The 27,237-nt window shown below is 54.4% G+C and overlaps 1 protein-coding gene across 1 annotated transcript in view; it reads left to right on the top strand.

The window, feature by feature from the left end:
- The window catches only part of Igf2r (insulin like growth factor 2 receptor), an 83,222-nt gene extending 60,840 nt beyond the window's left edge, over positions 1-22,382 (top strand). Inside the window, exons 30-48 of the mRNA XM_090337874.1 lie at positions 1,289-1,428; positions 2,411-2,601; positions 3,297-3,423; positions 3,857-3,976; positions 4,236-4,492; positions 4,747-4,965; positions 6,798-6,947; positions 7,760-7,921; positions 8,950-9,157; positions 9,441-9,587; positions 10,467-10,701; positions 11,025-11,161; positions 13,116-13,230; positions 13,722-13,868; positions 14,419-14,606; positions 16,714-16,900; positions 18,844-18,996; positions 19,995-20,064; positions 20,722-22,382. Of these exons, the coding sequence (XP_090194000.1) occupies positions 1,289-1,428; positions 2,411-2,601; positions 3,297-3,423; positions 3,857-3,976; positions 4,236-4,492; positions 4,747-4,965; positions 6,798-6,947; positions 7,760-7,921; positions 8,950-9,157; positions 9,441-9,587; positions 10,467-10,701; positions 11,025-11,161; positions 13,116-13,230; positions 13,722-13,868; positions 14,419-14,606; positions 16,714-16,900; positions 18,844-18,996; positions 19,995-20,064; positions 20,722-21,138 (3,370 nt within the window). The 3' untranslated portion in view covers positions 21,139-22,382. The remainder of the gene's footprint in view (positions 1-1,288; positions 1,429-2,410; positions 2,602-3,296; positions 3,424-3,856; positions 3,977-4,235; positions 4,493-4,746; positions 4,966-6,797; positions 6,948-7,759; positions 7,922-8,949; positions 9,158-9,440; positions 9,588-10,466; positions 10,702-11,024; positions 11,162-13,115; positions 13,231-13,721; positions 13,869-14,418; positions 14,607-16,713; positions 16,901-18,843; positions 18,997-19,994; positions 20,065-20,721) is intronic.
- The last annotated feature ends 4,855 nt before the right edge of the window (positions 22,383-27,237 follow it).

The raw sequence follows: 27,237 nt of genomic DNA, 5'->3' as shown, positions 1-27,237 counted from the left end.
GCTGTCGTTCCCTTGCTAGATTGACTTTTTTCTTCCCTGTGACTTCAGTAGCTCTGGGGGCTAGGTGAAAGTCTCTGAATAGTTGTGGATTACCTCCGAGGCCTGCGGATTCGTCCCATGGCTGGTGATCCCGGGTTTTGGTTCCGGGCGTTCTGCATCGCCAAGGGACTTGGTGGTGGTTCTGATGTAGGACACCACCTCTAATGAGCCATGTGCTCACCACATACTTTGTCAGAGTTGCTGCCTTTCTGTGGTACTGAGGTTTGAACTCAGGGCCTCCTGCGTGCTAGGCAAGAGCTCTACCTCTTGAACCACGCTCCACCCTGAATGCTACTCTCCTTATATTTTCCTTCAGCGTTCTGCGTGCGATCTGTGTTTTATGTAGTAATTGTAATACAGTTGCATACATTTGGTCATGTAACTTGAAATCATGATTTTTTTGTACTTACCTTTTCCAGCTCATATTTTATAAACATTTTCATCAAATACATAGGCTTCTCCACTGTTCCCCTGTGACCTATTCTTGGTATTCTGATTCTTGCAGCCATTTTCCTAACATCATTTGTGGCTGTCTTCAGTTTTTTGACACAAGTGTAGGAATAAGTTTTGGTTTTCTTTGTATGTGAGGCTTTGTTCCCTTGAAATATTTGTGTGCTAGGTAGAATTGAGTAAGTCAGAGGAAGATTTGATAGTAAATTCAGAGCATAGAATGACATGGAATAAATAATTTCCATCTCATTCTCTCCCTCAGCCTTTTCTCTGCCCTTCACATAGCTCCTGGTTTGTTGTTTTGTTTTTTTTCCTGGATCTTTAGAGTAATATAACCCCATTTGTCAGCCTCACCACTATTGAAGTGGGGTCTGCAGCTGCCCACCTGCCTTTGGCTGGGCCCTTGCTCACATAAGTACTGTACAGGCTCATGCTTGGTGCTCCCTAACTGTCCATGCCAGGGAGTGCTCCAGGGAGGGGCCAGGCCGGATGTGCCCTGGGTATGTCAGCTGGTGCCTCTTCTGGGCTCATGGACGGCTGTCCTCCTTGCCCTGTTCCCTGACAGCATGCCCCCTAGTTAGCTAGAGATGGTTTAGCTTTGTTCCAGTGAGGCACAAGGCTCAGGTCTGCATTGTGGTTGGTTCTGCCCGAGGTGGAGAGAGACCCGGTAAAGGGGGTCTGTCTCTGGGCAAGGTCTGACTTGGGGAATGAGGGACAAGCTACCGCACGTCAGCCTTTCCGGGTGGAGGGGAGGGGATGTCACCAGCTAACTTGGCCCGACCATGGCCTCTTCCTACAGGGATGCGGCCGGCAACTCCTTCGATCTCTCCCCACTGTCGAGGTACAGTGACAACTGGGAGGCTGTGACCAGGACAGGGGCCACTGAGCACTACCTCATCAACGTGTGCAAGTCACTGGCGCCGCAGTCCGGAGGCTCTGGTGAGACGCTCTGCGGTGTGGCCTGCGCCCAGTGCTGAGGGTGGGGGCAGCCTTGCCAGGCCGAGAAGCAGCAGGAGGAGGACTGGGACCTGGTGCAGTGCAGGCGCAGTGACTGCTGAGGGCTTTCTGGGGACTTCTGAGCATAAAATGTTGATGCAAACAGAAGTGTCAAGCGAGTGAGTAGGGAGATGGGGGGGGCATGAGACCCTAGTATGGCCTCCAAGCCTGGTGCCGAGGTGAGAAGGAGGAAGCAGGTGTGTGTGGCCCGGGGCATGCTCTGGAATGAGTGCCCTTAGAGTCCTGGGGAGGAGCTAGGTCCCTTTCCCTGGAGATGCCACGGGCCCATTGCTAACAGTTCAGCTCAGCTCTGCTTGCTGCTTTCCGTCTTCTTTCTTCATCTCCTCCCTCTTGCCTCCTTCCTCTCCTCTCTTTTCCCTCCTCCATCTCTTCCCTCCTACCCCCTCCTCCTGCGTTTCCTCCCCCCCCACTTCCACTTCTCCCTCCTCCCCCTTTTATCTCCTCTTCTCCCCCCTCCCCACGTTTGTTTGTTTTTGTTTTTTTTTTTTTTGGCCACAGAACCTGTCTTTTGTCCTTGGTGCACTTGAGGCCATGCCCCTTTCCTGGGGTTGCTGGAGGCTCTCACATTGTCCCTGCCTGGCCCTTAGCAGAGCAGATGTCTGGGTGTCTGGGGAGTATAATGTTAGCAGTTCTTGGTAACTTCTTAGAGGGAAGTAGGCCATAGACAGCACCCCACCAACAGAACGGAGGCCTGGGGGACATGAGGCCCCGCAGTGGCCCAGACAGTGGCCCAGCCGCCAGCCCCGCGTGCCCCACCTGGCCCTGAACGTTTCCACCTGTGCACTGGCTTAGGTGCCAGGCCAAGTCATGGAGGGACGTGACGTCTCACAGCCCCACTGACATTGCCTGCAGGTAGTGTCTGCCAGCCAGCCACTGCAGCTGACTGTTGTGTCTTATGTGGCAGAGCCGTGTCCTCCGGAGGCAGCTGTGTGTCTGCTGAATGGCTCCAAGCCTGTGAGCCTTGGCCGGGTCGGGGACGGCCCTCAGTGGAGCGATGGGGTGACTGTTCTGAAGTACACAGATGGCGACTTGTGTCCAGACAAGATTCGGAGAAAGTCAACTACCATTCGGTTCACCTGTAGCGAGAGCCAAGTGGTGAGTGTTGGCTCTTCCAGACAGAGCAGGTCTGAGAGCCAGCGGAACTGGTGGCCTCGTTTCCAGAGTGGCAGTGTGGCGCCCTGGGGCGAGAGGACTGGCCGGCGCCACCATGGTCTGTGCTGCTCAGTTGCTCAGCCCAGCAGTATGGGCTTAGAATCCAGATTCTCTCGAGTCAGCCTGGGATTCCCCAGAGAGCCTCCTGTCTGGAGGCAGCTGGGGGTGGAGCTCGGCAGGCAGAGCTGCTGCGTGGCTCCTGGCTTCCGAGTAGGGGCTTCTTTGTGGCGGGTGCTGAGTGTTCACGTGGTTTAGCCCTCGCCAGCCGTCTCTCCAGTGAGTGTAGAGGTGTGAGGCTAGACAGCAGGGGTCAGTGCTGGTGTGTGCCCAGGACACTCGATGGCCTCAGCCTCCCTTTGAGCTCACTCTTTTCCCTGGTTGATGTGCAGGCAGCAAGCAGATGTTGTGTGGCCTGAATGGATTCCCTGCGGCCGAGGGGCCATGTGTGCTGTGCTGTGCCGTGTGAGGGCTGCACATGCTGTTCTTGCCAGCCTTCTGGTTCTGCCAGTGTAGTCTGTGCCCCGCCTCAGGAGGCCTTTCCCCCCCGCAGGCCTCGCTGTGCTTATGGGGTTTTAAGGAGCAGCGTTGCCTCGTGGCGGTGGGCTCGTGTGACTCAGGGCGTGTCTGCTCTGTCGTAGAACTCCAGGCCCCTGTTTGTCAGCTCTGTGCAGGACTGTGAGTACACCTTCTCCTGGCCCACGGCTGCGGCCTGTCCTGTGAAGCGCAACGTGCACAATGACTGCCAGGTCACCAATCCCAGCACAGGTAGGGATGGGGCCAGCCAGGACAGTGCCGGGTGCCCCGGTCTGGAGTGCTCCGTGGGCGCAGGTCACATTGGGTCAGTTCCTGGATTGGCCCTGCTCACCCGTGCCTAGTTGTCCTTCAGTGGTGGAAGGCTGCCTTTCCAAGTGTTCATCGTGCACGCTTTCCTGACACGGGCTCAGTGCTCTCCGGAGCAGTTCCTTTCAGAGCCCGTCTGGTGGGTGGAGGAGGCTCCTGTCCTTTCCCTTGCTAGGGGCCCAGAAAGGCTCAAGTGCTGAATCCCTAGACCCACAGGAATCAGCAACTGTAGCGCAGTTGGGGGTGGGGGGCAGAGGCAAGGAGCTTGGCCTGGAGCTGGGGCCTCCACTCTGGCCAGAGACTTCCGGATCCCGAGTTCCCCAGAGTCACTCTGCTTCCCACACCTTCCTCCTTGCAGGACACCTGTTCGACCTGAGTCCCTTAAGCAGCAGAGCTGGCTTCACAGCTGCTTACAGTGAGAAGGGGCTCGTGTACATGAGTATCTGTGGGGACAATGAGAACTGTGCTCCAGGAGTGGGTGAGTGTCGTATCTGTCCTGCTCTGACTCTCCCATCCCCGGGGCTGGCCTTGCCGGAACTACTGTGGTCTGTGGCTAGATGAGGGCATCTGCCACGGTCAGGAAGTAGTGGCTGCACGAGGAAGTGTTAAGCGTGTAATGTTAGTAAATGTCACGTAGGCACTCGTGACAAGTTCTAGCTGTGCGCCTGCGGAGAGTCCTCTCTGGACATTGACGCTGAAGCCCTACCCATGGTGCCTGGTTCTCGTGTGGGCTGCAGGTGCCTGCTTTGGACAGACCAGGATCAGCGTGGGCAAGGCCAGCACGAAGCTGAGCTACGTGGATCAGGTCTTGCAGCTGGTGTATGAGGATGGATCCCCGTGCCCTTCTAAATCCGGCCTGAGCTACAAGAGTGTCATCAGTTTCGTGTGCAGGCCTGAAGCTGGACCCACCAACAGGCCTGTGCTCATCTCTCTGGACAAGCAGACGTGCACACTTTTTTTCTCCTGGCACACACCCTTGGCCTGTGAGCAAGCCGTGAGTATGGAGACCCCGCTAGGCTAGCCATGCCCAGCTCTTGCGTGCAGCGCTTCAGCAGCTCCAGCTGCTCTCAGGACCTGACTGTCGTAGAATTGATGTGGACTTCCCGAGGCTGTGGTGCCCCGTGTAGAGACCCACCCCGCAGCCTCCCTCTGGTGCTTCTGTAGAGTAGCTTTTGAGTTCTGTGGAGGGAAGATAGCTGCCGCAGTCATTAGGAAAGCACAGACTCAAATGCGATCCTTGTTTACCAGATGGAATGTTCTGTAAGGAACGGAAGCTCCGTCATTGACCTGTCCCCTCTCATCCACCGCACCGGCGGTTATGAAGCCTACGATGAGAGTGAGGATGACTCCTCTGACACCAACCCTGACTTCTACATCAACATCTGCCAGCCGCTGAATCCCATGCATGGAGTGCCCTGCCCTGCCGGCGCTGCCATCTGCAAAGTCCCCGTCAGTGGGCCCCCTCTTGTGAGTGACCTCCACTGTGCTGCTTGCCTGCCCTAGAGAACTGTGCCAGCAGAAAGGGTGGCAAGTGAGCTAGTGGGACTGGTGTGTGTTCTGGGTCCAGTAGGGGAAGATGACTGCAGAGCTTTGTGCTTCGACTACCAGCCAGTAGTGGCTGACAAAGTGCGAGCGTGCAAGGAAGAGGTCCTGTGAGGACTTCGTTAGACTCCTAGCAAGAGCAGCATCCAGATCAAGTGGCAAGGAAACACTGGCATAGCTTCTGTTTCAGTTTTTAAGAATGCCTGTGTGATTAAACCACGTGTGAAATGCACACCCTTTCTGTGGTGATGAGTCACCGCATGGGCCAGAGCAGGCGTAGTGACAGCGGAGTGTTTGGCCCCATGACTCTGTCACCTCTGTGAGGTACATTCACATGTTACGCAGTGCTCCAGGTGTTCCAGTACCTGCAGAGTATGGCAGCAGCTGGGGGTGCAGCCCTTGTTTCTCTGCTGTCCGTGCTTCAGCGGGTGAGAGCTGGCATAGGACATCTTTATGTGTCCTTTTAAAGATGGACACTGGGGCCAGGAGTTTGGCCTAGTAGTCGTAAAGTGCTTGCCTAGCACACACAAAGACCCCGTTTGATTCCTCAGTACCACATACATAGAAAAAGCTGGAAGTGGTGCTGTGGCTCAAGTGGCAGAGCTCTAGCCTTGAGGAAAGCCCAAGGACAGTGCTCGGGCCCTGAGTTCAAGCCTCAGGACTGGCAAAACTAAATAAAAATAAAGATGGACACTGTGAGGCACTGGTGCAGAGGACGCTAGGAGCAGGGGAGAAGTTATCTGAGCTGAGCACAAGAGGAACCAGGTTTGATAGGAAGCCCTTGAATAACATCCTGACAGAACAAGCGAGGGAAACTTACTTGGGTGAGTCTGGAGAGATCTTCTGCTCTGCACCCTGCCTCACTGTAAACGTTTCATATCACATTCAGACACATGGTCTGAACTTGCCCATAGTGATCAATGAGGATCCCTGCAGCCGAGAACCAATTTGCACAGCCATACATACACAATCTTGCACACATATGCATGGACACATGCTTGTGTACATTTATAGACACATTCATATATTCACACATACGTGCATTCATGCTCACAACACGTACAGCATGTACACATATACATTCACACACAAGCATACATACATGCATATGCATGCATTTGCTCATACACATAAAATACACATAGTGACTCGTATACACACACATACTCATCATAGTATACCTTTCCTGGCTATTCCTGTTCCATTTTTTGGTTTAGTTTTATTTTGGGGGGCAATGCTGGGTTTAAACTTAGGGCCTTGTACTTGTTAGGCAGGTGGTCTACCACTGCGCCCTGCCCCAAGCCATCATTTACTCATTTATTCACTGAAAGCGGCTTACCGAGAGCAGCGCCTGTATGTCACAAGCTATGCTAAGCAGAAAAATCAGAGGACAAGACCTGCCCCCTTTGAGGACACGCACACCCGGCCCTGCTGAGCTGGGCTGACACAGGCGCCTGGCAGGTTATAGGAGGCTAAAATGAGGAGTGAGCCTTAGGACTGTGGGCTGGGCCACTGCTCGTCTCCTGCCGCCCACTGTTGCAACATGGACAGTGTCATGTCCTTGAGATGAATGTAGACAGGAATTTCCGTTGCTTAAACCTTCGCCTTGAGTGTCACTCATTGACACTGATACCCCACTGGGGCGTCTCTGGCAACACAAAGGGAAGCATGACCTTTCTAATCTGAATTGTTGTTAGTACTCTAACCTTGGGAAGAGTTCATTTCCTCAACCGCTGCTTGCTTTGTCCTTTGTTTAGGACATTGGCCGGGTGACGGGCCCTCCAAAGCTCAATCCCATATCCAATGAGATTTACCTGAACTTTGAAAGTAGTACTCCTTGCTTAGCGGACAAGCATTTCAACTACACCTCACTCATTGCGTTTCACTGCAAGAGAGGCGTCAGCATGGTGAGTGATTGCCTGTCAGATCTAATCACTGCTCTGCAGGTCCGCGCGGGTGGAAGGACACGTTGGTTTGCAGGGTCTGCCTCCGGGCTGATTGGCTTTATCTATATCCATAAAGTAAGGAAGTACATTTCCCCTATCCAGGGGCTTGCGTTGATGCAAAAACAGGGACCATTTTCCTATAGAAATGTCACTTGGCACTGGCCATGACGTGTATGTGGCTCAAAACTCATCTTCTTATTCGTGTAACACATTTTCTTAGCGGTAAGTCGGACATTTAGGAACCTGCCATGGTTCACGTACAAATTGACAAGTCAGAAAAACACAAAAGACATCTGCAGGTGACATCGCTACCTTGGGACATGTGACTTCCAGAGAAGTCTTTTTTCGGCAATACTGGAATTTGGACTCAGAGCCTTGTGCTTGCTAGACAGGCCCTCTACCACCGAGTCGTGCCTCCAGTTGTTTTGTGCTTGCTGTTTTGAGATAACATGTTGCCTTTTGCCCAGGCTTGTTCCTGGGATGTGATCATCGTGTTGTATGCTTCCTGCCAGAGCTGACGTGCCAGGCATACACTACAAGCCCAGCTTTTGAACTTGTTTGCCTGAACTGGCTGAAACTATCATCCCAAGCTACCCCAGTCTCCCATATAGCTAGATGTGAACCACGGGGCTGGCTTGCTATTTGTTTTTAAAAAAAGGTCTCACTGTATAACCCAAGCTGATGTCAACTCTTGAGTCCTGCGATTACAGATGTGCATCACCAACTCCAGCTTAAACTGTGTGTTCTGAAGACTACCACTTTTCTCCACACAGGGAACTCCCAAGCTGATAAGGACCAGTGAGTGTGACTTTGTGTTTGAGTGGGAGACGCCAATTGTCTGTCCTGATGAAGTCAAAATGGAAGGCTGCTCCCTGACGGATGAGCAGCTGCTCTACAGCTTCAACTTGTCCAGCCTTTCCAAGAGCACTTTCAAGGTAAGGCTGTCCTCCCATGGCCTCAGTCCTTCACGGAGCCGCCCAGAGGGTTTGCTGCTGCTCGGTTACCTTCAGAAGCTGTACCTGGCAGCATGTAGAGGGCGGGCTCTAGTGGCAGCCAGGGTCTCTGGGCAGGGAGGTTTGTGCATCGTGGCTGAGCACAGTTAATCCTGAGGATCAGAGGAGTTCAGTACTCAGGGCTTTGTGAGGATCAGGTGAGCTGATAAGGCAGGGAGCGAAATGCTGTCGCAGAGAACAGGGAAGGCAGCTTAGGGTCATGCATGGGACCACAAACCTTTGGCTGCAGGATCAGATCTGAATAGCGCAGCCAGCAGAAGTCCACAAAAAATCCGCTCTCGCCAAGCTGGCTTTAAGATTGAGCGGCCAACCAGATGGAAGAAGGGGTGATAGGACCAGCCCCCACTCAGCAGTTCTTGCCATGTGGTTGGTGTTGTTTGAAGCCCTTTGCCTCTGCGTCTGTGGACTGTTGGCTATGAGTGAGGTGTGGTCGCGGTGCCTGAGCGCCTGGTGATGTGAGGAGTACATTCATTCATGAACACGTAGAGACTAGGCCCCCAGGCCCTGTGCCTGCCTGTAGACGAGAGCTGGTACTTGGCCACCGGTATAGACTCTGTGCTTGTGGGCAGCACCCCAGCTCCTGGGTTAGGGCCTTTCCTGCCCAGGCCCAGGGCCCTCTGCCTCATGTATGGCAGCTGTGAACCTGGGGAAGCCAAAAGTAGGTGAGAAAGCCAGGTGCACGTTCTGCTTGCTCGTTGACTTGGTCCCATGGAGCCCCTCATGGTTTGAGGTGAGGAAACACGGGCTTCAGGGAGGTGAGGTGAGCCCCTTCTTGCCAGGGCCTTGCTGGCGAGGACAGTCAGCGCAGCTCTTCTGGCAGGAGGGAGGAGGAGGTTGCTCTGGCATAGAGGTGGAGCCCCCATGGGCTGAGCCCAGTGGTCCTTGAGCCTCCGCTGTGATTCGTGGCTGTGCGGTTGCTCTGTTCATGGCCACGTGTGGTGTTTGTACAGGTGACCCGAGACTCTCGCACATACAGCGTGGGGGTGTGTGCTGCAGCCGCTGGCCCAGAGCAAGGAGGCTGCAAGGACGGTGGTGTCTGCCTGCTGTCCGGGAGCAAGGGAGTGTCCTTTGGACGACTGGCTTCGATGCAGCTGGATTACAGACACCAGGACGAAGCTGTCATTCTGAGTTACGTCAATGGCGATACTTGCCCTCCAGGTAAAGCTTCACAGCGGGAAAACGAAATTCCTGGTGAACATGAAAGTAGACGTGGCAGCGGCTTCCCATCTCTGGATGCTGAGCCTTGGCTGTTGCCTCTTTTCCCTCCTGGTGTGGGCACTGTGCATTACATGCATTGGGCTGCAGTGGGTTGGTGGAGCTGAGTTTCCGCAGGTGCATCCTGGTTGTCACATGGCCAGCTTCCTTAGGATTCCTCGCCAGGTGCCCTCGTGTGGTGAGGCCTGGCACAGCACAGCAGACGTCCGCTGACTTCCTATTGCAGAGACCGTGCACGATGAGCCCTGCGTGTTCCCCTTCGTATTCAATGGCAAGAGCTATGAGGAGTGCATCCTGGAGAGCCGGGCGAGGCTCTGGTGCAGCACAACTGCAAACTACGACCGAGACCTCGAGTGGGGCTTCTGCAAACCACGTGAGTGTGGTGCCCGGGGTCCTGGGGCAGCAGGCGGTGGCCTTCTGGTTGGGCCGGCACTGAGGCCTGTGTGGGTCAATTGAAGCAGTGGCTCTGGCGCTTGTTCCCTTTCCTCTGTGGTGCCAGGGCGCAGTGCTGCAGGCGCATTGCAGTGGAGTGGGCGCTGAGTGGCTGTTCAACCGCCACCTGTCCTGGGCTCTAGGGTATCAGGAAACGCAAGGGGTGTGTCGTGTCTGCCCTGCCATGGGGCAGGGCACACCCACCGTGATGCAGAGGGCGAGATGGGGCAGGTGCAGAGCCCATGCAATTCTCTTGAGGGATCAGAGACAGAGCGGGTGTGCGGGCAGGGGTCGGGGGACGGCCTGTTTTAGGGCTTATGTGGACAGCTTGTTACTCCTGGCTCGTTGGGCTCTGGGTTTGTTTTTTTTTTTTTTTTTCCAGTCCTGGGCTTGGGCTCAGGGCCTGAGCACTGTCCTTGGACTTTCTCAAGGCTAGAGCTCTACCACTTGAGCCTCAGCACCACTTCCAGCTGTTTTTCTGTGTATGTGGTACCGAGGAATCGAACCCAGGTCTTCGTGCATGCTAGGCAAGCACCCTACCACTAGGCCAAACTCCCGGCCATCTGGGGTTTTTTTTTTTAGTGCTTTTTTGTTAGCCTTAGTAGGCTTCAAAGACTGCATGCCTCTCTGAGCACTGTGCTCGTGCTGTGGGGTCTTGGGGCCAGTCTGTTGGAGTGAGGTTTGACAGGAATGAGGCCAGGCCAGGGCAGGCCTGGGCATGGCTGACTGGCCGTGGATGCTGGGTGGCTCAGGGAACGGGGAGGGTTGGAGGCGAGCTTGGCACAGGCTGGGCCCTCACGGTGTCCACACTGCTGCTCAGCCAACAGCCACCGGACGTCTGCTATCATATTTAAGTGTGACGAGAAGGAGGACGTTGGAAGGCCGCAGGTGCTGAGCGAAGTTCATGGGTGTGAGGTGACCTTTGAGTGGAGAACCAAGGTGGTCTGTCCTCCCGAGAAGATGGAGTGCAAGTTCATCCACAAGCACAAAACCTATGACCTGCGGCTGCTCTCCTCGCTCACGGGGTCCTGGTACTTCGTCCACGAAGGATCCTCGTGAGTACCTTGCTCGAAGCCCTGTGTTTGTGCGTAGGAATGCCAGGAGAGACAGAGCCCCTGGGAACAGAGAAGCTGGCCTGGCTGGATTGGACTAGACTTCACTGGAGTTTTGCAGGGTGTGCACGCTGTGGGCAGTTTCTAGGCAAGACTTGCAGGCTTCACCTTCATGGGGCCACTGCAGGGTACAGGGTGCCCTCTGCCGAGTTCCATAGCTGTGTGGGCTTCAGTCCAGAGCAGGGTGGGGATTGGAGCACTTGGTTATTTCAGGTGTCTCAGGGCAGACTTCACTTCCCCTCCTCACCACTCCTGTGTGTCTGCAGGTACTTCATAAACCTGTGCCAGAAAGTTTACAAGGGGCCCCTGGGCTGCTCTGAGAGAGCCAGCATTTGCAAAAAGAGCGCCTCTGGCCAAGTCCAAGTCTTGGGACTCGTGCACACACAGAAACTGGATGTTGTGGGTAAGACTTGGGGTCTTGTCACGTGGTTCCAGGAACGGGGTCTGGGTTGGGACAAGGAGGCTGCGGGTGTTCTGACGGGCGGGCCTGGGCTGTAGTCGACAACTCCAGATTGTTTTTCTCAGTGATTGTCTTTTCATGACAATAAATGCCACTTAGTGGTAGCTCTGACCACCAGTCAGGGTGTTCACAGTTGCTCTGGAAACTCTGAACCCATCACTCATACACTGGTGTTCAGGAAAGCCGGGCAATTGCCCAGTAAAGAAAACCAGGGCTACATTTTTTTTCCTTTTAGTATTAGGATTTGAACACAGGACCTGGCACTTGCTTGGCTTGCTTGCCTGGTACTTTATCCCTTGAGTCACACCTCTGTCCTTGCTTTCTTGCTTGTTAATTTGGAAAAGAATCTTGGAGATATTTTTTTCTTTTACTCAGATTGTCTTTGAACCATGGTCCTCAGATCCCCGCCTCCTGAGCAGGATGATAAGCATGAGGCACTGCTGCTTAGATTACAAATTTTTCATAGTCTTGAAAAATGTGAAGAAGAGAACCACCATTCGCTTTTACCCATCAGCCCCAAGGCCTGCTGATGCCACTGGATGGCATAAGTGGGCCTGAGATGTCTAAATGGAAAGCGCATCCTGGGGAACTACGCGAGAAACCGAGCCCAGGACCTGCAGCTGGGGAGTGGAGGGAGGGTCGCCAGGCAGCCGGCAGTGCCGGATCCCCAGCGAGTCAGCTGCTGCCGGAGAACTTTTCCAGTACGGCTGCTGCCATCTCCACCTGGCTAGAGGGCTGAGGATGGAGGGGGCCTCTAGGGATCAGTTTTCCAGCAGAAGTTTGTTTTGGTGTTTGGGGTGCCGTGGTGGATCCTTGCCTAAGTGAGCGCTCCACCTCTGAGTCTCATCTCCAGCGCAGCATGGGAAATTCAGGTCTACTCCACAAGTCAGTAGAGTCTGGTTCGCAGGGAAGGCCTCTGGGGTGTGGGCGGCGGGGTGGCTAATCCAACTAGACCTTGCATTGTTTGACCCCGTTTTGTGGCAGCTCAGATACTTTTTCTTGCAACAGCAGAAAATGTCTTTCAGAGTATTACACAGAGACCCAGTACTGAAGGCTCTCGTTTCAGCTCTTTGGGCCTGGGGCAGGGTTGAATGCCAGGAGTCTGCCCTCGCTTCCCTTGCAGCCCCTGCTCCCTTGGCCTGTGTTCTGTGCGGAACACAGGAAGACCTAGCACACCCGTGGTGGTTATCTAGCACATGGGCCGGCCAGAGTCTTTCCCGGGAGCCCGGGGGAGGAGGACTTGTGGGTGGCGGAGAGCCGCCGGGGTCTACCTACGGAGCAGTGGCTGGGTTGACACCGGCTACCACAGCCCCTGGGGTACTTCCCATTTAGCACACAAAAGCAAAGGATTTCACAAGGCAGACAGAGCTCGACTTTAAGCCACAAAGCCCCAGACACAGAAGGTGGTGTCTGTCTCTGGCGTCTCACGTTATCCTCTGACGTGTTATAAGAGGGGAGCTGGCAGGAGACTTAACTTTGAGTGGTGCCGAACTTAGATGAAGGTGGATTCCTAATGCTCCTGACCTTGATTGAAGTCTTTCCATTGCCCGCCCTCCGACATCCTGAAACTTCCAAACACCACATTGGGCGAAGGAGACTGAGACCCTCAGTCGGCATCTCCAGTCATGAAGCTCATTTTTGCTAGTGTTGTTTTAATCTTTTTAAGTTGTTAAAAATAGAAACCATTTATTTTTCCTCCTTCAATGCGGCCATTCACCTCGTCTCATAAAGCTCCCTTTCATGAGGTCCATCTCGCCTGGGCTGAGCCCGGGTTGGGCGCTGGTGGTGCTGACAGCCACTCATTCAGTCCTGGCCCTGAAGGCGGACTGTGACTTCTACCTCTGACGCTTTTATAAAGCACCGGAGATAACCTCATTCAACTGTTGGTTTGTTGCAGACGACAGAGTTCTCGTTACGTATTCCAAAGGCTACGTGTGCGGTGATAATAAGACCGCCTCTTCTGTGATAGAGCTCACCTGTGCCAAGACGGTGGGCAGGCCTGCGTTCAAGAGGTAAGGCGACAGGCCAGGTACTGTGCCTGGGAATGTTCTCTGGGAACACATGTGCCAGCAGGAGGCAGATGTGAGCTGCTCACGGTAACAGGCCATTCCTTCTGGAAGCTGAGCTGGAAAAGGGGAGTCCCAGCGGTCGTCAGAGGCCTTTCAGCTTCTGAGTTGTCAGTCGTAAGTTCATGCATCTCTAGCGTGAATCTCTCCAGCTTTAAGCATTGGACCGTGTCTAAGTGGTGCAGTGTTTCATCCCGATTCAGACTGCACCAGTGATCACCTTGCTAGTGACCTTGGGTGAATAGAGACCCCTCCTAAGTCAAAGCCCCCGGGTTCCCCCCACACCCCCGGGGGCCCTGAGGGATGCTGGGAAGGCCTCGGGACCCCGCCAGCCTGACCTGACCTGAGAGCTAGCGACTTTATTCCAGGCTAGACAAGTGTGTGTCCTGCTATCCCTTTCTGTCCGGCCGGGGGGTAACGGCCTGTGTTCCTCCTAGATTTGACATCGACAGCTGCACCTACTACTTCCGCTGGGACTCGAGGGCCGCCTGTGCCGTGCGGCCTCAGGAGGTGCGGATGGTGAATGGAACCCTCACCAACCCTGTGAACGGCAAGAGCTTCAGCCTGGGGGACATTTACTTCAAGTGAGTGAAACACTTGCCAGCATCCCACCCTCCCTGCCCGGAAGAGTTCAAGATGAGCGGGCCTGTGTATTTAAACCAAAGAGAGTATTACTCAGTGATTGAGGCTTATCAACCAAAGATGGTGCATGGGGGAGTATAAAATAGCGCCTCCATCTCCTGCATTCCTCAAGGCACGTGGGACGCAGCCCATGCTGGGAGCCAGGCAGGTGTGTCCTGGCTTGGCCTGGTTGTGGAGGTCATCCTCCCTCAGCTGTGCCCCCATCTCCTCCTCCTCCTCCCTCAGCTGTGCCCTTCAGAGCTGTCCTGAAGTGTTGTAGCAGTGGAGGTGTGCAGCGGAGCGAGAGGCGAGGGAGCTAGCTACACACAGTTCTGGGGACAGCAGCTCTAGCATTTAAGGAAGGTGTGCCAGAAAGCTGGGGGAAGCGTGATTGCTGCATGGGGTTGCTATCCTGGAGTCCCTGGGGACGCAGGAGAAAAGCCCAGGGCTCTGGAACTCTGTTGAAGCGACACATAGAACCTCCAAATCACTGTGTGCCCCCCTGCTTCTCAGGCTGTTCAGTGCCTCTGGTGACATGAGAACCAACGGTGACAGCTACCTGTACGAAATCCAGCTGTCCTCCATCACCAGCTCCACAAACCCTGCGTGCTCCGGAGCCAACATCTGCCAGGTGAAGCCCAGTGACCAGCACTTCAGCAGGAAAGTGGGCACGGCCGACAGGACCAAGTACTACGTGCAAGGTAAGGCCGCCCCTGCTGAGCATGCCCGGGGGCAGGGCGCCCACCTGTCTGCCACCAGCTCGCTTTGGCTGCTGCAGCCTCCGGTCAGTTGTGAAGCGAGCCCCTGGACTGCTGTGGTGTGCCAGTGCACACTTGGTCCCAGCTGCTCGGCCGCCTGTGAGACCCCGCAGCTCAGTGTGAGCGCCTCACAGCATGACCCATGCTGCCTCGAGGCACAGACCGGCCTCCCCCTGTGGTTCTTTTGGAGCCTCAAGTGACAGTAGGGAAGGTCAAGAGGTGGTCTGTCAAGGGTTAGAGGCAGTGCCTGAGAGTGCACAGCAGCCTTCCCGCCGGTCCTTGCCATCACATTCCCGAAAGGCATCTCAGCTCAGGCGCACTTGCTTCAAACAGCGCCATGTCGCTCTATGCTTTTTAGGTTTTAAAATTGGGGCCGGGTGGGGGCATTCAAGTGCTAGAACAAATTTACACACGCAGCGCCCTTGCTGCTATGCTGCTGGACCGTCAGGAGCACTTGGGCGTGTGTACTTCTCATGCTGTGACCTGGGATGGGGTCGGCAGGGGACAGGAGCCCAGATCCACCCTCTCCCTTCCGTAATCCCGTGTCATGGCACACACACCGCGTGTGAACTTTTCTGTCTTCTGCACACTGCAGTGACCTCTCCTTGTCTCTCATACCTCACACTCCTCAGATACCCAGTTTGGTAGGAAGTGCTAGAGTAACTTCAGGAACACTGCCGAATCCTCTCGGGTTCCCCTTTGTATGAGAAGGAAAGTCTAAGCACCTTCCACAGGGTTTGAAGGTCTTTGACAGCTGTTGGCCCTGTCTTCCAGGCTGTTGTACCTGCCAGTGTACAGTTCCAGCCACCAAATTCCTCAGGGACTCCAGGTCATCCTGGCACCTGGCGGCTTGAACAGGGTCTGCTCCACAGGCTGGCATGCCAGAGCCCACCCACCTTGCTCCTAAACCTGGACCATGGCCTCCCCCTTCAGAAGCCACCTTTTTACATAAGTGCCCACTGTTTGTATAAGTTTTTGTAAGACATCCCAGAATCCCCAGCTTCCAGGAGATGCACATGTACATGCCTCTATGCATGCGTTGGTATGTGTTTATTTTTGTTAGTTTGTTTTGGGTAACCCAGCCTGCCCTCGAAACTTCCAGGGCTCCTGTTGCCCATGTGCTTGGATTACAGCTGTGTGCCACCATGCTTGACCTGTAATCATTTTTGCTTAAGAAAACCCCCTTCAGACCATTTCGCTTGGTTCATTTCATCCACACCATGAAGAAATTTGAGTCTCCACATGTTCTAGTGGGCAAGAACGAGCCCTGCGAGGCTCCCTCTGGTAGGGAGGGTGAGGCTTCCCTCTCATCCTGGTTCCTCACCAGTGCAGCGATTCGCTGCAGAACCACCCTGGCTGATCACGAGTGGGTGTACAGGGCCCCTCCCTTCTGTGGGCACCTCCCCCTAGCATGGCACTCTCACCTCAGCCTTGCCGGCCCAGCCACCACTGAGTCAGGAAGGGACAGTCCACATGGGCTCCCTTCACTGTCTTAACCACTGGCAGGTTCTGGGGTCCCCACACCTGGCCCCCACCTGGTAACCTCACAGCGCTCACTGGCAGCTGTAGTTCGTGATTGATTGCCAGGACGCAGAGCACAATCACCTGCATGGAGGGAGGCCTGCCAAGGGCTGGGTCTAGGAGGGGTTGAGTGCACAGCTGCTGATGCTCTCCTCATGCGGGGGTCCCCACAGCCATCATTGACATGGTTACATGCAGTATTGCCCCTGCTCCTCCATTCCAGAGTTCCTGTTGGGGCGCCATTGTACGAGGGTGATGGTTAGTTGCGCATATGGTTGGTCTCAGTTTCCAGGTAGAATGACAGTAGCTGGCTAGCACCACTCCAAATTCACAGCACTGGTCAAGGACAGAGGCCAGGCTTCTTCCGGTAATACTAAATTCTGCCCCTGAACTTGGGACAGGGACTCCCTGTGTGAGGTGAGTGACTTCTGAGCTGTGAAGGAAGGCAGCATGCAGGCAGGCTTTTGGCGAGGAGCTCTGCCATCTCTGTGCAGTCTGAGCCCAGTGCTGTTCCTCTTCCTGCCGACAGATGGCGATCTGGACATCGTGTTTACGTCTTCCTCCAAGTGTGGGAAAGATAAGACCAAGTCTGTCTCTTCCACCATCTTCTTCCACTGCGACCCTCAGGTGAAGGACGGCATCCCTGAGTTCTACCATGAGACGGCCGACTGCCAGTACCTGTTCTCCTGGTACACTGCAGCCGTGTGTCCTCTCGGGTGAGTCCAGCCTTCCGGGCAGCTGGCACTCTGTGTGCGTGTTTTCCTCTTGTCTTTTTGTAAAATACCCAAGCATACACAGAAAACATAAGAGAAAACCATCACAGGGTCTCACCTGGACATCCCCTGCCCCAGTGGTGGTCAGCACACTGACAGGTTTTGGTGTAGACTGGTTCCACGGCTGTCACCCTGTGGCTGGAGTGGCTCCAGCCACAAAAACTTCCTGGTGAGCGTGGCAACAGATCTGTTCCAGTTAAGCATCAAGAAGAGGTTTCAGCCACTGCCAGCATCTTGTTAAGCCTTGTTAGAAGCCAAAAAGGCCGAGAACTAACCAGCACTCAGAATTCTAGGGTATGGAAGCTGTCAGGATTGGTTTTAATTACTAATTTGGAGAGGATAGTTTGTTTAATGCCAAGGATCAACAAAAAAAATACCTGTGGACATGTTCATGTCCCCATCTGTAAGGTTCAGGAAGTCCAAAAGGAAACAAACTAGGGGAGGTTATAGGTTGTTGTTGTTACTATTACTTTATTGTAACATGGTGTACAAAGGAAATTACAACTACATGAGTCAGGTAACAAGTACATTTCCTTTTGTATAGTGTCTTCCTTTCCCTTACTCTCTTTCCAGTGGTGTCTTCTGCCCTCTCTCACCTCTCTGTCTCCTGTCTCCTAGGGACTGGGCTGTGTGTACCTCCTCCCCGCATGCCAGCACAGTCTGTCCTAGCACTGGTTTTACGGAGCATAACTGCATTTGAACTAGAATGCAGGATTTTCTGTTGAATGAATGGGAAACTTTCTACAGACCCAACTTCGAAGAAGCTGGATCAAATTAATTTATGGAGATCTCCTTCTGGGCTCCAGCACCTGGGGCCTTCATAGAAATTCCTAGGACTTGTGTCATGTGGTGTGAGGCAGCTCAGTCAGGGGTCAAGAACAAGCAATAGACAGAAATGCAGAGGCACATTTAGAAACGACAGCGTGCTTTAATGTGACCCACAGTTTAAAGCAGAGATCAGAGGTGGAAGCTAAAGCACCCTCGGTACTCAGCAGTGATGAGTGGCAGGTGTGCCGGCATGCTCGTGGGTGCTGCTGGCTGGAGCAGGCTCTGTGGTGAGCAGCTGTCATTGTCACTTGCCCTAGTGCCCAATTAATTTGGATTCATTTCAAACCACACATATGTGTTTACTTTCCTCAATGCATGGCAGGCATCCTCTGTCCCTCCCTTCCTGTCCCGAGTGTAGCTCATGAGACGCCTCTCATGCCCTTCTCTGCCCGCTGTTTGCTATTGGGACAGCCCTGGGTGACTGGGGACCAGGAAGCTTGCATCCAGTCTTTCCACAGACTTGAGCTTCTAAGCAGAAGGACTTTCGTCTTGATTGTGTCAACCTTATGTTGTTCACTACTTCTGCCATGCAAGTGTGCTGCTTTTGCCCACAGGTCTGGTGGGTGAACTGCTGGCAGGGTTTCCTGGCAGGCCAGGCTTGAGATAAAAGGCTGCTCGTGGTCTGCTCAGCTCCGCCTTGTCTGTGCTGGCTGGAGCCCTGACCTCACTGACTTAATAAGAAAGCCTTGGTGTGCAGGGCAAAGCCCTCCTCCCCAGGGAGGGCGGGCCTGGGCCCCAAGGCGGAGCGGCCACGGGAGACACCTTTCTCTGGGTGGTTCCTCCCAGGCTAGCAGGCAGCGAGTGGGAGGTGAGGGTGGGCCCTGAATGAAGAGCTCTCTTGGCCTACTTCCAGTTGATGACGCTGGTGGTGCTGGAGCTCGCCTGTGTCTGTAGGCCTGTCCCCTGCCTCGAAGTCATGCCCAAGAACCCTTCCAGCAGCCATCCTCCCTGGGTGGGGATGAGGTGTGCGGGGCTGGGGAACCAGGGATCCCGGGCGTTGCTGTGGATACCGCACTGTGCAGTGACACGCTTCCTCTCTCCTTCCCTTGTCTTCTCAGGGTGGGCTTTGATGGCGAGAGTAGTGGCCTGGACGGGCCCGAGTACAAGGGGCTCTCGGAGAGGAGCCAGGCGGTGGGGGCCATCCTCAGCCTGCTCCTGGTGGCCCTGACCGGCTGCCTGCTGGCCCTGTTGCTCCACAAGAAGGAAAGGAGGTGAGAAGGGCACCGGGCGCACCGGTCCCAGCAAGTCCTGGGGTTCAGGGCTTCGGAGCTCATGTTGAGCCCACAGCAGCGTAGATCCTAAAGGTGCCCATTCAGAGCTCTCGGGCGGGGCAGCCGGCTCCACAGCTTTTTAAATGCCGTGTTGGGTGCTGGTGGCACACATCTCTAATCCTAGATCTGAGGTTGTGGTTCAAAGCCAGTCCAGGCAGGAAACCTGTCCATGAGACTATCTCAAGTGGACACAAAAGCTCAGGGACAGTGCCCAGGTCCTGAGTTCAAGCCCCAGGACTAGCAGACATGTGGGCACCCCTCCCTCCCACTACATTTTTAAGTGTCTGTTTGCAGGGCCCAGTGGATGATTGGCAGAGCTGTGCCCTGTCCAAGTCTGACTGGGCATCTTGTGTGGACGTGCACCATGAACTCCTGGTCTTCCTGCAGGTGTCTAGGACACTGGCTTCATCTGTCCTAAGATGGATAGCGTCGTCCACACGTTAACACGCTCCCCTTTTCTCACCTATAACATGCTGAAACTCTCTCGATGAAGATAGCTGTCGCGTGAAGGCCTACAGAGGCCTTGGGGACATGGTCCAGTACTGACTGGGTGTCCATAACCCTAAAGGCAGAGCCAGGGAGAAGGTGTCAGATGCCATCATCATGGCAGCACGAGTGTGGATCTTTTGTAGCCAAGGCAGGCAGGCTGGCAGGCTGGCTCTGTCCTGGTCACACCTTATATTCTCCACGCACAATGTCGGGTAACTTGTGACTGGAGAGATGGAACAGTTCGGGTCCTCTCTCCACTAGGCCATGACGGAGACGTGGCTTTGTAGCTGTTGTAGCAGCCTCCATCACTGGGTGGGGTGGAGGAGTGTCTGACAGCGGCTCTTGTGGCCGGGCCATCTGGAGTGGCCAAGCTGGGCTGTGGCTGCCCAGAATGGTGCCCTTGATCCCCAGTTGTTCTCCCTGGAATAACCCTTGTCTCATCCTCCCAGGGAAACGGTGATAAACAAGCTAACGAATTGCTGCCGGAGAAGCTCGAGCGTGTCCTACAAATACTCAAAGGTGTGGTCGGGGGCCCTGGCGGCGCCTCCCCGCCCAGCGCTGCTCGCCTCCCCTCCACACCTCTCCTGTGGTTGTCACTGATTTGCCTAAGAGTATTTTTCACTATGCCATTCCTAGTTCTTTGACTATGTCTGCTGAAGTCACTGTGCACGCAGTATTTGGGTGATTTCCTTCAGAAACCCTCCGGAAGGGGTCTCACCTGGGTCGGGACAGAAACATGTGGCTGGCTTTCCATACGCATTGTCAGACTGCTTCCCGGAAGTGCGCTGTGACCTGAGCCCTTCCCGTGTCTCTTCTTGCACACAGAGGTCCCCTTTCATGGGCATACATAGGGCACCTTGTTACCCGGAGGAGCCCTTCTCCCCCTGCACTGCTGAGTGACGGGGCTGCTTTGGTCGCTGCTGATTTGGTGGCCTGCCTACCTGGCTTTGAGGCCCCTGCCAGCCCTTGGCATCTTTACTCAGCAGACTTCCTGCGGTGAGGCTGCCCTCTCCCCTGCCCCTACCACATAAGCGACCTAGGCTGGAGTCAAGCAGGCCTGGTGGGGCCCTGGGACCAGAGCCTGGGATGGGTCTGGGGCAGCGGCTCAGGCTGGCAGGGGAGGCCCGGAGTGGATCAGGCATCTCCTACGCTCAGTGGCTTCTGCTCCCTCTGCAGGTGAACAAGGAAGAGGAGACCGGAGAGAACGAGACCGAGTGGCTGATGGAGGAGATCCAGCTGCCGGCTCCCAGACTGGGGAAGGAAGGGCAGGAGAATGGGCACATCACCACCAAGTCTGTGCGGGCCGAGGCGCTCTCGTCCCTGCACGGGGACGAGCAGGACAGTGAGGACGAGGTCCTGACCATCCCTGACGTGAAAGTTCATTCGGGCAGAGGAGCGGGAGCAGGAAGCTCCCAGCCGCCGAGGAACGCAGCGCGCAGAGCCTCTCGGGAAAGGGAGGACGATTGGGCGGGGCTGATCCCTGGCGAGAAGGGCAGGAAAGGGAAGTCCAGGCCGGGACAGCGGCAGGCGGCGGGCTCGTCCGCCCTGGTCTCCTTCCACGATGACAGTGACGAGGACCTCTTACACATCTAATCCGTGGTGCCTACAGGAGAGCGGGGAGCCGCGGGACAGCCAAGCACCTCCAACCAAATAAGACTTCAGCTCGATGACGCTTCTAGAATTTTGCCTTTAACAAAAACTGCTTCAAAAGGGAAGAGTTTTTGTGCTGGGGGGGAGGGTGGAGGCGAGCAGGCCCCGCTCCTTCGAGATTGTTTACAGTCCTCGGAACGCGCATGCTCGGATTGGCCACAGGGCGGCGCTCGTGCCCAGGGTTCGCCCGTCCTCGTTCACAACCTCGCTGCTGTGCACTCCTGACCGTGCCGGGCCCCTGCATCTCAGAACAGAGGGCAGTGTCTGAAAAAACCCCTTGCTGCTTTAGACCCTCCAGGGTGTTTGACCATTTATATGTTAGCATTTTAATTCTCTCCCCCTATTTATTGACTTTGACAATTACTCAGGTTTGCGAAAAAGGAAAAAAACCCAGCCCGTTTCTGCCGGCAGAGGCACAGCGCTCCAGGCATGGTGGGCAGGCGAAGCCGCGTGGCACGGCAACTTCTTGTGGGTTGGGAGCTGATCCGAGCTGGCAAACTGCAGTCTGGCTTGTCTTTTGCTTTCCGTGCTAGGCTGGGCAGGCTTGTCCACGCTCTGCCTCCGGCAGGGGTGGCTTCGGACCTTTCTCTGCCTGGCACCTCCAGTCCCGGTGTCAGCCTTGCCTTTCTGTGGCTCACGAATGCGATCAGCCCAAAGACCAGATTGCTTGGCGCGGGGTTGGAGATGGGTGTCAGAGGAAATAACCGCTTTTTAGGTTGGGCTGTAGGTCTCCTTTTTTTCAGGTTCTCATCATATGCCACCTTTACTGTGCTTATTTTTTTAAGAAAAGAAAAAAAAAACAGTGTTTATCAATCGTTCGACCTATAAGAAGCCTTAATTTGCACAGTGTGCAACTTACGGAAATTGTAAGGACCGGGGTGGGCCGGGCACCCCAGTGGTGCCAGGGGTTGGGGACAGAAGGGCAGGTCACTGGCTGGGGATTCCTTTCTCTGGGTGTTCAACGAATGACTGTCCTCGCATTGTAGAATTGTACATAGGCGCAGTGGTATTCACATACTGAAAAGCAAACCACCGGCAGAGTTCTTTGGTTTGTGCCTGATTTGGCTGGCTTATTTGATTTCAACATAAATGTATTTTTTAAAATTGATTTTTCTCTTCATTTTTCCCCAATCAACTTTACTGTAATATAAAGTATTCGACAATTTCAATAAAAGATAAATTATTAATTGGTTTTGTTTTCCCCCTCCCCTTTGGTGTTGTGAAAACATCCCTGTGCTTGTGGATCAGCTTTTCTGTTCTATTTTCAAAAAAGTTTAGGATGTGGGTTGTAATTCAGTGTCCTGCTTGACCAGTACTTTAAGCCGTGGTTTGCAGTTATAGGGATTTACCTTCAGCTCTGTCTGCAGCTGAACTTCCTGCTCTCCCAGGGTCTTCCTCTACAGTGGGCAAAACCATGGATGTGGACTCCAGTGATAGTGTCTTCCTACGCTGCAGTCCACACTAACATGAGATGTGTTCTCCTGAATAAATCCACAAGTCTGCCTTTTAAATGACTAATCAATAATTAACAGGTACCTACGTATTGACATGAAAGCAGATAGTTCCAATTAGCAAAACTCTCCCGTCCGTTCATACTAAGTTCTAGCTACCTGTGGTCACATGTGGTTCACAGGTATTAAATAGGAAATTCCCCCAACCGAGCTTACATTGAATGCCATTCTGAGCAATAGATTCTTGTGTGTCCCCTGCTTCCAGTGAGGCCTCTCTGTATTTACTCCCTTCCCACTCTTCTCGTCACTAGGACTTGACTACCTGCACTGTGTCTGTGCCTGTATCTCCCCCTTTTACTTAGTGACTTCAAAGTCAAGGAACATTGCTGGCAAGTCCCACGTGACAAAGAGAAGCCGGAAAGGACTGCTGTAGGTAATGCAAAACAAACAAAAAACAACCTATGTAGAGATGGAGGGAATTGGTTGTAAGTTATCTTTTACTGAATCTGTAAATTAAACTTGATTGTTGCTAGGTTAGTCGGGGGAGAAGCCGTGGCATTTGTATTATCCACACTGGGAGGGATCCCTAGGGCATTTGACAATGGAGGGACTCCTCGTGTGGATTGCAAGTTACTGTGCCCCTCTTGGTTCCTTGAAGGATTTTATGATCCGTCCTCTGGGGTTTTACAAAGGTTTACGTGATGCTGAAGTCTCTGATCCTCAGAGCTGGGGGCTCCAAGCCATTCCCCCTTTGGGTACGGAGGGGCTTCTGCAGGGACCAACTGCCTTGGGTAAGCTGGCAGGGAGGTGAGCTATCACTGCTTTCAGGACAGAACGTGCACAGATACGGCTGCCTCGACTGAGCCTCTACCCACAGCTTCTGAGAAATACTGAGCAGCCATCTTTTTTAAATTTTTTTTTTTTGCCAGTCCAGCGTTGAGACGCTGCCGCGATGCAGTTTGAATGGGACCCGAGGCCCTCAGGTGCCACCCTCCTTTGGAGATTGGGCCACTAGGGACCAGTATGTGGCAGGGAGGAGTCTAGATCCCAAAGTCCCTTTCTCAGCTTCTGAGGCCCCAAGGGGGCGCCCACACCTCATCCAGCTTCTCTACCTCTGGCTTTGGTTTCTTGGCTGCGGTCACTCTTGTTTGTCATTCTTTTGCTTCCCCCCCCCCTCCCTCCCTCCCTCCCTTCCTTCCTTTCTTCCTTCCTTCCTTTTTTGTTGGTCGTGGGGCTTGAACTCAGCCTGGGTGCTCTCCCTGAGCTCTTCAGCTCAAGGCTACCGCCCTACCCTTGAGCCAAGCCCCACTTCCTGTTTTTTTCTAGCGGTTAATTGGAGATAAGAGTGTCAGGTTTTTGTTGTTGTTTGCCCGTCCTGGGCTTGAGCTCAGGGCCTGAGCACTGTCCTTGGACTTTCTCAAGGCTAGAGCTCTACCACTTGAGCCTCAGCACCACTTCCAGCTTTTTTTCCCCCCTATGTATGTGGTACTGAGGAATCAAACCTGGGTCTAAGTGTATGCTAGGCAAGCACTCTACCCCTAGGCCAAACTCCTGGCACAAGAGTCTTAGGCCCTTTTGTGCCTGGGCTGGCTTTGAACCCTGGTCCTCAGATCTCAGCCTCTTGAGTAGCTAGGATTACAGGCGTGAGCCACCACGCCCAGCTTGTCATCGTTCTTTCTGTTGGAAATGAAGACCAAGTCACCAGAGCCAGTGAGAGGAGCCGGGCCACAGCACGGCATGCCCCTGAGACACCAATGGTTTTGTGTGGAAGCCCAGCAGAGGAGGGGTGGAGGTGATGAGGCCCTCAGGGTGAGTCTCCAGGTGGGGGGACTGGGCTTGTCCCAAGGGCAACGGGAGCCTTGGAGGGACCAGGGTTCACTGCTGAGGTCCCATGCCTTGGGGAGGGGGGTGGACATGGCAGTGCCATCACTGACAGGCAGACAGGAAAGGGGAGGTCAGGTTGGAAAGGGCTTCTCTGGCCACCTCGTGTTTTACGCATCCAGTAGGATTTATAATGTTCCTTCGGCGCTCCTGGTGTAGAGAGAACACACTTCGATGAATGGTTCCACCCGATGTCATCCTGGTATAAAGGGGTGACAAGGAATAAAAGTGGAAGCCTTTGGGGCCGGGAGTTTGGCCTAGTGGTTAAAGTGTTTGCCTAGCATGCATGAAGACTCGGGTTCGATTCCTCGGTACCACATATAGAAAAAAAAAAGCCGGAAGTGGTGCTGAGGCTCAAGTGGTAGAGCTCTAGCCTTGAGAAAGTCCAAGGACAGTGCTCAGGCCCTGAGCTCAAGCCCAGGACTGGCAAAAAAAAAAAAAAAAAAAAGTGGAAGCCTTTGTATCTCAACCCATGCCAGAGGAGACAGACTTGGGCCTCCCTAGTTTGGCTCACCTTTCTGTCCAGGTCAGTGTGGCCTCTGCTCCTGCCCCTGTATCTGATTCTATCCCATCTCATTGCTGGACCCAGCCAGACCTGGGTCAGCTATCCTAGGCCAGGCGAGTTCCACTTCGAATTAGTTCTAGTGGACATTTGGTGATACACAGTTTCAGGGTTTGTCACAGTGTGGGGGCTCAAGACAGTTGACTTACTGAGATTTGACCTAAAGCCAGACCCAATACCAAGGGTAGGTGACCTGCTATCTTAGTTTGCTGAAACAAAATACCAGGCTGGAAATGGTATAAAGAAAAGAGACCTCTTCGACCTTATGGCTGTAGGGCCTGGGAAGTCCAAGCCCACGATGCTGGTGAGAAGTTGTGCAATTTCTGTTTATAGCAGAAGTCGTAAGGACTGGTGAGTGGCTGCGTGTAAAAAGGTGGAGGGAACGGGTTGGGTGGGGGAAAGTGATGAGCTTTCTCTTGTCCTTACTAACCCATGCTAGTTAGCCTTAACCCCTTTGAGGGAGAGGGGCTCTTGTGACACAAACACTTCTGAATGCTTCTCCATGTCTCAGTTGCCTCATCCTGGCAGTTAAGTGTTGACATGAATTTGGCAGAACAAACCATAGCCAAATCATCGAACCCGCCTCCTCCTGGCCTTGGACTGTCACCTGGAAGGTGGTAGCTCAGGGGTTCGTCAGCTCAGGAGGCAGGTGTTCAGCAAGGACCCTCTGCTGTCCCCCTATGTGCTCAGTTCTCAGGGGGTCACAGTGCTTGGTCGCTTTCCTTCCACGCCAGTTGCCCTGGAACTCTGTACAGGTCTCTGCAGACTGGAGCCATGCACTGGGGGAACCGCTCAGGGCCAAGCAAGGCGCTTCCGTGCCTGGGGCAAGCAGTAGAAAGGCCTGGGGTCCCCCTTGAGTGAGGAGGGGCCAGGCCAGCCGCTGTCCTGAGTGGAATAAAGGAGCCAGGAGCAGCTGGTGGATGGGGGAGGGCCCCGCTGGCTACCCCGGGTGTGTTGCAAGCAAGGCCTTTGCCCCAAGCTGCTTCCTGGGCATTTGCAGTCCCTCTTCTGGGGACGTGGCATTTGGAGGTGCTGCAGAAAGGTACTGGGGCTCCCTTCAGAGCTCTCTCTCCCCACAGCAATGCCCAGATGGAGCACTGTTGCAGAAGAAAGCTTGTGGGGAGAGAGGTTTCCTGCCCCTGGAATGGGACATGTCGGTGGCTGTGGCAGCTGGTGGGACCAGAATGCTGGGTCACAGTGCCAGCCTGCATTCCACGGAGCAAAGGAGAGTCTCAGGAACAAGTGGCTTATAAATTGTCTGGATCCACCTGCCTGGGTGTACTTGTCCCTGGAAGAACCCCCCTGCGCCTTCCCAGGGCTGAAACCAGGAAGGGCAAGGTGCTTTCAGGCTGGCAGGGGTTTGATGCTTCCTTCAGTTCTAGGCCCAAGCCCCCTGAGGTGTTTCATGTATGTCCACGTGGCCCAGCCTGTGCCCAGGAGCTCAAGCCTGCGGGCACCTGGATGGGTGTTAGGTGGGTCTTGGGAAATGTGGCTTTGCTGGAGATTGCTGGGCATCTGTGTACTATTGTAGACTGATTGCACAACCTGGTCAGCCCCACATACTCATCAGGTCGTGTTGGTTAACCAGGATGGGGAGTTTCCAGAATCGAGGCCATTGGCTTGATCTGGCTCCCGTCTTTGCCCATGGTGAGCAGACTTGAGCTCTGTGTTTCCCTGGCTTAGGTGGCCCGGGATGGGCCTGGGAATGAACGGGGCTGCCTCTGACCTGAGCGGAGGTTGGGCTGGCTGCAGCTACGTGGACTGGGGCGTGGCGGGCTGGGCTCGAACCTGGACTCATCCCAACAGAGATGAAAGGCTTCTATCCCAGCAGCTATGGCACCTGGAGTCTCAGTGTCTCATCCATCAGCACCCTCGGCTACTGGCCATGGGCAAGCCCCCCCAGGACGTGTGCTTCATCTGGCCAGCGGGGGAGAGTTGCAGAGAGGAGAGGTGTCTGTGTTCCAGGACATATTGACTAGGGTGACTCCACACATTTGTCATTGCATTGTGCAAATCACAGCTCTGCACAGCACAAGGCACAAACACCAGGAGGCGGGGCCAGGGCCCCCACAGGAATCTGCTGTGCCCTGCATGGCCCCTGTTGGCTCCTGCAGCACTGGCGATGGTTCCTTTGCAAGTCTGTGAGAC

Source organism: Megascapheus bottae, chromosome 8 (genome assembly GCF_031878675.1).
Source record: "Megascapheus bottae isolate mThoBot1 chromosome 8, mThoBot2.hap1, whole genome shotgun sequence".
NCBI classification, from domain to species: Eukaryota; Metazoa; Chordata; class Mammalia; order Rodentia; family Geomyidae; genus Megascapheus; species Megascapheus bottae.
The sequence above is the reverse complement of the archived record's forward strand: the minus strand, read 5'-3'. Positions and strand labels throughout refer to the sequence as shown.